Genomic DNA, 13,387 nt, shown 5'->3' with positions numbered 1-13,387 from the left:
TTCTCAGCAGTCTAAACTTGACTGTAGGAAAGTGCACACCAAGCAGACTGTAGGAAATAGACCCACAGAAAAAACAACACACAAAAAGGAAAGAAAGCCTTATTGAAAGCACCATTAAGCACAGAGAAATTGCAATGTGTATCCGTGCCTACCTCTAAAATTCCCCATTATATCTGGTCCAGAATGACTTCACTCTGCTTAGCTTGGCGTTCTCTGCAGCTCCGAGATGGTAGTGAAGACGACAATGCTGTTGCCAACCTACCACAGTCCTATAGGCACACAGCTGACTGGTTCTTCAACATTTCTTTCTGTGTTTCCCTCCAATCTCTGAGGGGAAGAATAACCTTGCTGCACTGCCTGGTGCTTAAAAACTTTGGTATGTCAAGCCCTGAGACAGTTCGAAGAGCAAGCACAAGACTGAGAAGTAGGTGAGGAGCCCAATCTGTGCAGCTTTCAAGGCTGTCATTAGGTTAATGCCTGAGGGCCGTACTGCGTAGTTCCCACAGAGTACAGATGACCTCATTCTGGTCTAAACAATGAGGTAAAACCAGTGCCTAATTATTAGCATTATGCTTATTTCCCTTGACTAAGCAGAAAATAAACACCTAGTGTACGAGCATGGCAACATCTTTGAGCATGGATAATGACAGGACAAACCTGATTATTTCAAACAACATCCAACTATTCAACGTGCAATAATAAGCATCTCTTTTACTAGACGCTCTTTCTAGTCAGAGCTAAATCTCCCCTTTAAGTATCATAATCCTTAGTGTCTCTAGTCTGCCAAGAAAAGTCTTAGCCTTACTCCACCCTGGCTCGCTGGATCACGTGATCTGATCTACTGACCTCAGACTCCGGCCACTCCTCGGAGCCTCTTACACAATCCCTCTTTCCATGACTCTCCCTCTCCCAGATTAAGTGTAGTTTAAGGTTCAAGGGAGAAAAAGGAAATGGTCGTACAATGTGTTTTAAAATCTGTCCAACTGTGTTAAAGTTGAGCATGTTTCAAACACAGACCTACTGTCCCAGATTCAGATACCGCCTTCGTGCATGAATTCCATCCGCAGACATGAATTCATCAGTTCTCTTATCCCTCTGAAAGCCACCTGTACCTTGTGTCACCTTCTACAGGAACACTGCTGCAGCAAATGTACTATCAGCCGTCATGCAGGCTACGTTTACATGCACACGGGAAACCAGGTTACTGGGAGAAATCAGGTTAAAGCAAGAAAGAGGAGAACATGTTTACATGCGCCATCATAGCAACATTACTGTAACTCCTGTGTTTACATGCAGCCGCTCGGTGAGCACGCTGCTCCAAGGGCATATCTGGAGCCAAGACTGCATATTTAAGACTATCAGTGATTTATCATTTTGAACCCTGAAGAATTGTTTTCTTTCCAGGTCAGAGCATTTAGATTGATGGTGCAGTGAGAGGTCGGGCTCTGTAGTGGCAGAGCAAACAGTTTCCTTGACAGAGTTTTACAAATATCCTGCACCTAAACGGTTAAAACAAACTTATTTACTTCGGTTTCCATTTCAGTCAGACTTTCAGTTTGATTATTTTGAGCTCAAGGACGTACCACTATGAGTAATAAACTTTCCTTTCAAGCCGCAGCACTGCTGTCTTGTTGATACTACCGGTCTGTAGGGTTTGTCATGCTGACATGTCATGTTCTCTCATTGTTGAGAAGTCAGGCCTGTTTCACGGACTACCACTACATGCACACTAATATTCCACTATTATTCTTTATGTGAAAATATTCAGAATTTTATAGGGGTCACTTAAATAGCATAATCTCTTTGGATATTTTGTATTAGGCCTTTTTCCAAATATAACATTTTCCAACTAAGACTTGTGGGATATGGCAGTATTAGTCAGGTTTTAGGGGCATTCTTTGGGCATGTATACAGCATTTTCAGAATATGCATCTTAACTGCATTATACGCTGCATTATACACAGATCATATAGCCAGCAGTTTGCAAGGCTGGTGTAGAGATACATGCCCAAAAGGCAAGCCACATGTCTGGTCAAAAGGAGAAACATGCCTACTTTTAAACATTGTAAAAGGCTTGATTATCAGCAGGTTTCTGATATGTGCAAATATCGCCACGCCAACCTCTTCAATAAGGTAGCTTAAGGGATGAAAGGAGACTGTGTCTGCACAGTTAAACGAGTCCGACAATGGTGAAAAACTGTTGTTGCAAAGAAAAAGAAATTATGCAAAGAAGCTAAACAGCACAATTACCTCTAGCTGTTCTACGTTTCCATATTTTGATATGATAACAACGTTAATCGCAGTATGCACGACTGCATGTTACCAGGAGTATTAGTGGAATATTTATCTTTATTAGCCACGTGAACAGCTTTGTAGGAATACTGTCTTTTTCGGAACAGAAGTAAAAAAAAAAAAAAAAAAAAAAAGCATAATATTTTGTGCAAGCAAACACAGTCATCATTATTCTCTTAATCCCTTCTTGCTTACAGGACATTTAGGAAATCAGGTCAACGCAGCAATCCAACAGCCACCAGGTGACATAAGTGCGCATAAACGCATCGACTGATTTATTCCTTTATTTCTCACTTTCATTTCAAGATGAGATAAACTGCCGTCATCTAAACACACGCAGTGTTCCTGTTAGTCAAAAGATCTATTGTCTGTCAGTCAGAGGGAGGAAGACTTGTCTTCAGGAAGCTGAGTGATGCAGGTCACAGACATTCAACACAGACAAATGGAGATGAGCTGAGAAATAATTACAAATTAGCCTGAATTTCAATTGCAGGGAGTCTCGGAGAAGCAGCAGTTCAAATGCTGATTACTCCGACGTGCTGAGCTAAAAAGGTCCGGGAATTCCACAGCTCAAACAGAGCTGAGAGCTGCTCAAGGAACATACACCAGACTGCATTTCTCTTATCTACTGCACCTCTTTTTGGAGTCAAAATAAATAATAAGTAGCATAAATACCTCTTTAAAACACATTTTACTTCCAAATATAAAGCCAAACATGGCAATCTATGAGGTGAAAAAAAAACCTCATAAGAGCCACATTGTGTAGAGTGAGCTGATAAATATTTTACTATGTATCAAGCATCCCATTAGACCTCTAAGCTTCCAGCATATGCAACCCTCAGGATGTTTGACACAAACATGGTGGACAAAGTGCATGCCTGATATGCATATATCTAAGCTGTGCTGAGGAGTAGGCCTGTATCAAATGTCATTTTTACATTCAGAGCTCCAACTGAGATTTTGAATGCAGCTTCAAATGTCTGTTGTCACATTTGGTGATGTCATCACCCTAAAAAAATCAAACAATTCCTCAATTTGAATGAAGTTATTAAGGATAAGTTTAAACTAAATCAGCTTTATTGAAATGAATAAATGTGATTTGATCATTACAGGTGCCTCCCAGCCTCCTATTCAGGAGGGCAACCATCAGGCACGTAAGGCTAACATTGTGCAGGTTTTTATCCAAACCAAAGACCAAACTAGATGTTAACGGATTAGCAACACTTTGACTTGCACAAGAGGAGGTGATCTGTGAAATCATAGGTATATTTTTAATAAAAAACCCATGCTCTCATGCCGCTGTGGCACATAGTTGCCCCATGGCACTTATCTAGAGTGACCTAGCAGCATTATGTAGCATGTGAAAGCTTTGTGGGGAGAAATACAGTCCCATTACTAATCTCTCAGCAGCTACAACTACGTCCCCAAAGAACCACAATGCTTAATTGCTTCTTTCACCCAGCCTATTGACTTCCTTGAATAAAACTAACATTTGTGGTCCAGTATAATTTATCATAATTCACCAAGATGAACAATAATATATTTCAGCCTCAATAAATCCCCAGAATGAAGACAGAGCTGGAAAAACACTTCTGCATCCACTCAAAAAGCAGTCACGACAGCAGCATTATACTTTTACAGCAAGTCAGTGAATTCTGAAACAATTTCTGAAATCCCCCACTGCACACGCTATTAGGCTAAACACATGGTTAGGAAGAGCCGACTGAAGCCCTGACAAAGTCAATACTCTGAGCTGATTTGAGAATGTGTGTAACACAAATACACCAATAGTCCTGCACATACTGCACGTCACTGATTAACCTCAACCTCAGACAGTATGCTCCTAACTATCCACATACTGCGACTTCTTAGTGGGTGCCACATGTGGGAGGATGACAAATCTTCTGTAAGCGCATGATGGACTTGCCAGCAGCAAAACACAAAAAGTTATTATTAGATCCCTAGATGTTTCACTTTCTGCTGCTTTCAACAGCTGAAAATGCTTTGCTCATATTGACACACCCAACACCAAAGGAATGTCTCCTTTCCAGAGCAGAAACTGTCTCACATGTACACACAATCACTCTATCAATCATTACCCTGAACAGGCTACAGAGAATAATGTAGCCTCCTTTAAATAGACACATACCTGTCCTTCTGTTGATGCAGGATTAAACGAAGTGTGAAGCTATATGGAGCAAAGACAATAGTCCGACAGCATCCCTTCCACCTTCTCTTCAAAGTGTACACGTAAAAGAAATCATTCAGAAGCTGCACCCATGCCTACCTCACACCTTGAACCTCACCTCGACAAATGTTGCAATAACCGGAGGCCTATCTGAGCATGTGTATCTCCCGGGCAGGGCTTGCCTCTGAGTAAAGGCAGGAAATACAGTCATTGTACAGTCCATTCAGAACACACCAACTCATGCCACACGCTGCAAGCATACTTTATCTCCGAGGATATGTTTACTCAAAGAGGACATGGGGGAAGATGGCTGCAGACCAAATAATCCATGTTTGCATTGTGTGACGGTAAAAACACATGACTAACTTTCTGTGAACGACTTCCTATAGTGATCATTCACTCTCTCCATCATTTCCTCACAACAATACCTCACCTAATGGGGAGCAGAGAGGCTCAACCGGAGTCTCATCAGCTGTTTCCAACATGTCACCAACTGTAATATGTTGTGACAGAAGAGGACATAAATTATTCTGATTGCATGTAAATCCCCTAAATAGAATCCGGGTTTGGGCTAGACAGACGTGCTTCATCCCGTTGCACATTGTTAGACGAATACATTTAACACCCTAATGCCTTCCTGCATACAATTACAATGCAAACACAACAGCAGCAAAGCCTCCCAAGAAGGAATTACAGCATAATGCTCTGTACATCTCCAGAGAAGTCAATGCAATAAACTCATTTCTTGTGTAGCAGATGTGGCACAAGACAAATGTAACGGGAGATTTAAAGCTAATCGACAAAGTCAAATAAAAGACTTTGATCGTGGATTGGGATGTTCATTATTTAGCCTCATTTAACAGTTCAGTTAAAAACGTGTTTAATCAATGCCGCAGTTTTATCAACCCTACGCACCCCATTTGCTGTGCCAAGCATTTTCCCGCTGCTGAGAATATCAGATGATCATCAAATGATCATGTTTAGATTTTACGTATGACAGAAAGATGGAGATCATCCGAATGGGAAAAATCGAGAAGGAAAATTAGCATAACAAATGTCCTGCTATTGGCAGTGTCCTGGCTCTCATAATGTAAGGTGTCTCTGAGGTGAATAACGGAGCTCACTCAGCACCTTCTATTAAGACTGATTACGGCAAACGATGAACTGCCACCCCAGAAAAATAATCAATCAAAAAGCTATGAATTGTATAAATTTCGCTTAGCTGACTTCTTCTATATAAAAGGGGGCAATTTTGTAGGTTTGTTGTGATGAATTGGGAGATAAAAGAATGATGACTTCTACATTTCCTGCCATACATACACCTCACTCTGACATATTAATGAACACTTCATGTGCGCCAGTGACTGTGTGAGAAATAATGATTATAAATATAACCACCAATCCATTTCAGTTTTGTTCATGTCTAGTTGGCAGGGTCCTCAGCCATATCATTTCACCCCCCAAAATGTGATCCAGTTACAAACAGCAGGGTTTTATTAGATTATTTTTATGTGGCTATGACTCCAAGAGTTAGTGAACACATTTCAGCTACAAGGCTGAGATACAGTCATACAGCTGAAACTTAAGGATTCCTGAGTGACTGAGTAAGCACATAGGCATTAAATTAATGGACACAAAGGGAAGCTCAACATGGAGGACGATACAGAGATTCTGACACAGCCTTCAGATCTAAAGGTTAAATAAAACTTGGCATGGTTTGTTAATTCTACACCCAACATTGGGTAGATACCATTGCAAGGCAAACCCTGATGAAGAGGGGAGAAAATCTGTCAACAGGCATCCCAGAAAGCTGTGATATTATTTCTCCAACACCTATGAGCTAATAGATACAACTCTGAAGACTAAAGGGCTGTCCACACCATAACTATAGCAATGACTATAAATATATAGTGTTTAAGCGCAGACCGTACTCTGGGAACAGACAGAGCAGCAGAACGTCAGGCGCAGTTAAGGTGAAACTTAACCTTTCATTTCGATTGCTTTCGTTTGCCTCTCTAGCAGCTGCTCCTCTTGTCCATCGATCTGATCGGATCAGCTCTGATTGAGTCAATTAATAAATTATCGCCCCGTGACCCAAACGCCACAAACTGCCGTTGAGGGGGAAAAAAACCTCACTAATTGTTCTGCCTGTGCTGCGCTGACGGAATCCCAAAAATGTCTGAATTCAGAGATGGGACACAGAATGATACCAAGGGACACCCCATCTCCCCAGGTACTGCCCCTTATACATATATATTCTAAGGGTGTTTCAGCCCTCCAATCGGACTCAGAGCAGTGACTCTGCATTTTTTTGCGCATATGTGAACACTCCAAGAGAGCTCAGACCCCTCTGAGGTGAACCATACTAAGACCAAAGAGTAAGTGGACATATTTCAGCTACATGGTCTGAGTACAGTTCGCTTCAAGTCCGCGGTGCTGTTCGGTGCTGTTCGGTTAACCTTGTGAACACAAAGTGCCCCAGGTTCGCTTTGCTCTTTGCCGTTGTATTTAGCCCTCTAGATCACATGCTATTACACTGGGACGCTTGAGAAAACAGATGAAACCACGGTGGCCTGCAACACTTGCAAGGATGTAGGAGGAGAGGTAGTTTGGTCCAAGGAAGATACTGCACGTCTCCAGATGTGGAATGCAGAATACACTACACAGCAACAGTCTACAGCACAGAAACGCTAAGGTTTACCTACAATTTTAAGTTAATCTGAAAGCAAGGGGCTTCATAACTGCACTGCAGTGCCATGTCAAAGTAAAAACAAAACTATGTCAATACATATTATATATAGGCTACAGTGTGAACAGAAAGAGGACTGAGGCCCCATCAGAGCTGAAGTTGAAAAGAAAGAGAACTAATAATCTTTATTACAGACTCAAATGGTCCACACACACATACATACAACCATTACATTTAAAATACATAATTTTAAAAATAAAAATAATATAAAAATATAAACTTTCATATAAGTAATTCATCACTGTTTGCTCAAAAAGAGGTGCAAGCTATCATGCCAATGCTTTCAAAGCCTGGATGTGAACCGATAGCCCATCATAGGGCAGGTTAAGGCCATAATAATGCTATTTTCTGACAAATGCAGTCGACAGTCTGAGTCCTCTTTCAAATGAACTGACAATGTGAACACAAAAAGCCCCTTTTCTGTCGGTCCACTTTTTGGTCAACTTTCAGAGGACCGAGTTCAGTTAATTTAAAAAGGACAATATAAGAAAACATCCAAATTCTGTGGGAAATACTGCAAGTGGATGGCCTAGTCAAAATCACAACTTAATCGACAATGACAGTGGCGTTGGGATCCCTGTCAGAGTGATGTGATGAACAGCCAATCAATATCCATGTAAATTTACAAGGCATCACATCCAACGTGGCAGATGACATTGCGAAGAGACTCATTACTGGGGTTACAAAAAAAACGCACCCCTGTTTGATAAAACAAAGTCTTTATAAAGATGCTATCAAGATGGAGGACACCTGGGATGCATTTGGGCTCACCCTCAGAATCATTGGTGTTTTGTTATTCATATTAACAGAGGTGAGGAGAAGCAAGATACAGCAGAAACAGGTCATCAATATCCACTTTCCTAAGCTGCCGACACACCTTGAGCCTGCAGCGCATGCTTGGCACCACTGTTTACAGAACTTTATCATTCATCAGTGTGAATGCTCACATCGTTATCATTATACTCGTTCTTGGCATGGACAGACTTTTACCGCAAGAACGGATTAACTTTCTTGTCCTAAATAAAATACACACTGTATCATGATACTGATTATCATAGAAAGTATCAATCAACTCTTCAACTGTACCAGATGTCAAGATTTTTATGTTCAGTGGTAATCATGATTGAGTTTCTGCTTTAGGATGTAAAGAAAATCCTTTTATATTGACACAGAACTGCTCCTCCTTTCATTCTAATTGACAAGCTTCAGGCACTACAACTGTACAAACACGCTCTGGTCCTCTGGTTGTTCAGTATATTGAATGAGCTCTTCTAGACAACAAGAACAAACTATTGAGACTGAAAGATTAAATTCCGCTGTGCAGTGACTCTAACTTGTGAACTTTGGTGAACTTGGAAAAACAAAACAAAAGAAAGGAAAGTCCTGTTCCTGTGAAGTATTACGAAACCAGCTTCAAGACGGAGATGGATAAGCATAGGCCTGCCCGTGTACTTCCTAAGTGCTGATTTGCATTGGCACTGCCTGCTCAATGCTCTGTGCTTCTGAGTGGACAGACAGGGGTCATGGAACAACATGCCGCTGCCCATTCAAAATGAGTGCAGCTACTGATAACTGAAAAAACTGAAATATAGCGATCGACATAAAGCAAAGTCCTTCAGACTAAAACAAGCCAGTAACTAATAAGTTATGGTGCTAATAAGCACAGTTTCAAGGCCTTTCTGGCACTTTAAAGTCCCACAACTGGCTGATGCAGGTATTTTCATTTACTGCAATATCATTAGGTTTCCATCAGCACTGTGTAGTGTGAATGTGATGCTTGGGATAGAGATAACTACACTTAATGGTAAACGATACACTTGTAAGAGTGTCTGCAATCACTCAATTACTTCAACTCAAATGAAGAAAACAAAATCACTACATCTGAGAATATCTCACATTACCAGATCACATTTTTGTGTTAACAGCTTAGTCAATTCATTGCTCAAACTAGAGCTGGCTGAAATAACAAGAAGAACTCCACAAAAGCATTTACAACTTCTTTTGGCCTCCGCTAGTTCTGGCCCGCAGGTTGGAAAGTGATCTCTCAATGTCCTAAGGAGGGAAAACCTCATCTATAATTCTGTACACCTCAGACTGGTCGGGTTGCTCGAGCAGGTGGCCTAGCATCTGCCTAATCTGACCTCCTCCATAACATTAACTTTGCTTTCACCTGGAAATAAAGAATGAAGCCAAAATAAAGTAAAATGTAGATAAATTATAGATGAGTGGATATGTTTTGCACACTGACTGTTTTTGAATTACCTTGTTGGATACCTTGTGGTGTTATATGTGAGATGTTTAAGAGATTGCAGGTAAATAAAAGCTAAAGAGACAATGAGACATTAAAAAAACAGCTGCAAGTTTTATGAGTACTGTAAACTATTCTTTACAGTGCACATGCTGCTGCTGAACTAAATCTTGGACTTGGTTTACCTGTAATTACAGTCAATTCCAACCACATCTGAAGACATGGCCAACATTTCTGTAAAGACTTAGGGCATTTTCATTGTAGCTACGATGGATTCTTACCGTGCCAAAGTACAACTACTCCCTCTCTCTACTCCCCTGCTACTTAGCTTTCACATTAGTAATGTTGGATGCATTTGGAAATACTCACTCTCACCGCGGCAGACTGTGTTTCTTTCTGATATAGAGGTATCTGTATTAAATTGAAATAGTTTCATGACTGGCTAAAAAGTCCTTGAAGTTGCGGTATACAGCAGTCCACTTCTGTGCCTTGGTACAGTTGGGGTTCACACCTAATGCATACCATACTGGAGTATACATGAACAGTACTTGAGACCACCTTATTAGGTGCACGTGGATCAGAGTACAGTGCTTGGGTACAGTACAATCATATGTTCACAGTAATCACACAAACTGGACTTTGGGGTCAAGCGTACTTAAATCCAGGCCTGGGTCCCCATTGTGAAAGCCCCCTTGGGTTCATTTTTTCAGTGACCACAGCTTCTCCATTTAACAGAGTTTGCTTGAGTAAAGTCAGGAGAAAACGGTCAAATGCCAAGGACTGTTACTTTGTGTTAAAGAGGAAGATAATCCACTCAAGCCACAACCTTTCTAACACTTCAATCGTCTGCATTCAAAACACATTGAAATGAAAAAAAAAGAAGAAGAATACCTTCTAGATCAAACATTCAAGGATAACACAACTGAGGATAAACCTTGACGAACCCAAGAAATAAGTGAAATAAGTGTACAAAAATCTACTCTGTACCTTAACCATCAGGACACATCAGGGCATGCATTGAACCATGATGCAGAAAGACAGAGGGAATGTAGCTACTTAAATAAATGTCAGGTCAGCCAACCAGCACCAGCTGGCCTTTTAAAACAATGACTTAGTTCAGGTGAGGAACACTATATTGGATATCCAAACTTTTCTAATTTATGGGCTTAGTTGAACAAAAAAATCCTGGGACTCTTACACAGACTGACAAAAAGGCGAATATCTTCAACTGCAATGTCACTGCGTACTGAGGGGAATATAGGGTTCCTTGGCACCATATGGATAATCTATCAAAGGGGATTTAATTGAAAAAATAAATCACATCCCACAAGTTGGGTAAAATAAATTCCCCTTTAGTTGTACTCTGTAATGATTCATGGAGGACGTGTATGACTTTGCAGTTGTGCAGAGGAACGCGTGTTTTTCTTGAGGTATTGTCTAGAATTTATATCCTCTGAGTGCAACCGACTGCACATGTGGGTGTCGTCATGTTCATCATATTATATAAAGATACTTCTGCAAATCTTTTCTTATATCCGATGTTTGACAAAACAATATGCTGTTTCTTATCCCAGGAGCCACAAAATACCTGCACCTTTTCTGCTTTGTGTGAGTAATGCATTTCTGGATATATTTCAGCTGCAACAGGAAATCTTAAATGATGTGTGTGCACCTGGGAGTGAATGTCCATCCCAAAATAAGTGGGCTTTGGCATTGTTCAGGGTTACTGGTGCATGCAAAGGAGAGTGCACTCTGGATGCCAGGAAAGCAGTTCTCCCTGAGATGAGAACGAGCTTTTTAACAGGTTGAATGGGTCTGTAAACTGGTTGCATTGAAGTCATAGTTTCTCTAGTGAAACAAACATTTTAGACATTAGACAAAAAAACAGTGGCTATTTTGGGATATTTCTCTGTTTCCTTGGGATATCTGTGCTCACTAAGCTTTGTTCTAGAGAGCAAAGAAACCTTAAAGAGCAGTGTCTTGTTTGTTGAAGTTGTATCAATCTGTGCACCATTGCCTTAAGGCTACAGGTTTTTAAAGCTTTGATGTTGTCACTATATCACGTTACTCTGATAGAGAAAGAAAAGATAAAGTATACGCTTTGATATCACACAGCCCACACCTGCCTCACAACTTCACAACCAAATGCAAAGCTGAGGATCTACAAAATGCCATTTTAAATGTCATGTGCTTGAACTGTATTTGTTCATTTCCAATGTCAACAACTCCCCTTCTCGGGAGTTAATTCTACTTTAGCACACTTTTAAATGCCTTGACATTTAAGAAGTGAATCTGGTGCTTCTTGGTACAGTTTTATGGAAGCAGAGGCAGACGGGTCCTGCAGATTGTTTCAGTTTTCACTGGGAACAGGCATAAACCCTGTGGTCACTAGAATGTAACCTGACATTGGGGAGATGCCTTCACCTTCAGACTAAATCCAGCCACCCAGGGCACTCACATACCACTCTGGGATGATACCTGATCCCACAAACAAGCTATCTGAGTTTTTAAAGTCTAAAACAAGAAGCACACAGCATTATGCTTGTAGCTTATGTGCTGAAACAATATGTCATAAGGCGATTAGTCAGTTGACAGAAAATTATTTGAGACATCTATCAAAACAAAAACCTTAACATTTGCTGGTACTGGTTTATCTACTAAGAGGGTTTCCTTTTCTCATGTGTTTTATATCATTGCAAATGGACATATGATCATAACGCATTGGTCAGATAAAACATCTGAGTTCAAGATGCCACCTTAGGAAATTGTGCTGGCAGTTTTTTTTAACTATTTTTCTGACATTTCATAGACTAAATAATCAATTAGACATTGAAAACAATAGACACACAAATCAACATCATCATTTAGCCCTATTACACTATCACTGAATGAGTACACACACTAAATATTAACTAACTCTCTTACCAATTTCAACACAAATTTGTTGTTCACAATGGAGCATTATCAGGGAAAAAATAGGGTGCATCCCGAAGGTGTCCTAGGGAAGATCTCTGTTGGTACCAAAAACATTTTCTATTGTCCCTGGGATGACATTAGCCTTAAGCCCTGCCTATTAGCCTGCGCAAAATTGATATAACACAACAGACAAACATGTGCCATTGTTGAATGTCATCTCAAGCCCTGTTCCCACTACACAGAAAACCCCTGTTAACATCAGTGTGACAGGGGCATTCATATAATATAGTAAACAGGCTAACAACTCTGTAGTGGTCATGGGTATTTATTGGCCTCGGCTCCGATCGGCAATGATGAAAATACACCCCCTGGGTGAGCAATTTTAGCCCCTTTCCTGGCAAGATGCAATGACACACCACCACAAAATATCATCTGTCTTCTGGCGAGCAGCGCTCAAACTGAGTTTGTAACAGACTGAATAAGTAAGAGGTAAGGAAAAAGAAGTAACCACCACAGCATGTTCACTAACCTTCATGCTACTTTCTACTGTTTACTAGCCTGTTTTCTGGCCTGTCCGTGACGCTGAATATGTCACACCAGAAAACACACACACACTTGTGGGTACAGGCATACTCTTGTGCTGCAGAGTCATGCTCACAGCTCTAGTCCACTAACAATAGGAAAGAAGTCTATAGCCTATTTTTGTGGCTTTTCCCATGTTTAAAAACCCAGCTTACACGTGCTATTGTTGTTGGGAAAGGAGTATCATTTCCTGAATGGCCGATGGCAGGCAACAAGGCGAATACTGGCCAATAACGGAGTTTGTCTAATAAATCAGTGCATCCCTAGCTGCTGCCATAGAAACATCTACAAGTGCTTTCACTTTAAACAAAAGCTCAGTGCTTAAGGCTTGAGTTATTTCAACAGTCTGGCATTTTGCACAAAAATTCACTATTCACATCAAGTGTCACTCTAGGTGGTGACATGTTTTTAT

General features: G+C 40.7%; 1 protein-coding gene across 9 annotated transcripts in view; it reads right to left on the bottom strand.

Moving 5' to 3' along the window:
• The window catches only part of pkp4 (plakophilin 4), a 124,649-nt gene that overhangs the window by 107,659 nt on the left and 3,603 nt on the right, over positions 1-13,387 (bottom strand). For 3 of the 9 annotated variants that reach the window (XM_078174464.1, XM_078174462.1, XM_078174465.1), the window contains exon 1: positions 153-183. The exons of 4 other annotated variants lie outside the window; for them this stretch is intronic. In XM_078174464.1, the coding sequence (XP_078030590.1) occupies positions 153-168 (16 nt within the window). In that variant the 5' untranslated portion in view covers positions 169-183. Of the gene's footprint in view, positions 1-152; positions 258-4,441; positions 4,595-13,387 lie in introns of those variants that run through there. 2 more of the 9 variants (XM_078174463.1, XM_078174460.1) reach the window with 2 other exon arrangements.

This window comes from Epinephelus lanceolatus, chromosome 14, assembly GCF_041903045.1.
Source record: "Epinephelus lanceolatus isolate andai-2023 chromosome 14, ASM4190304v1, whole genome shotgun sequence".
NCBI lineage: Eukaryota > Metazoa > Chordata > Actinopteri > Perciformes > Serranidae > Epinephelus > Epinephelus lanceolatus.
This window is presented reverse-complemented; position numbering and strand designations above follow the sequence as displayed.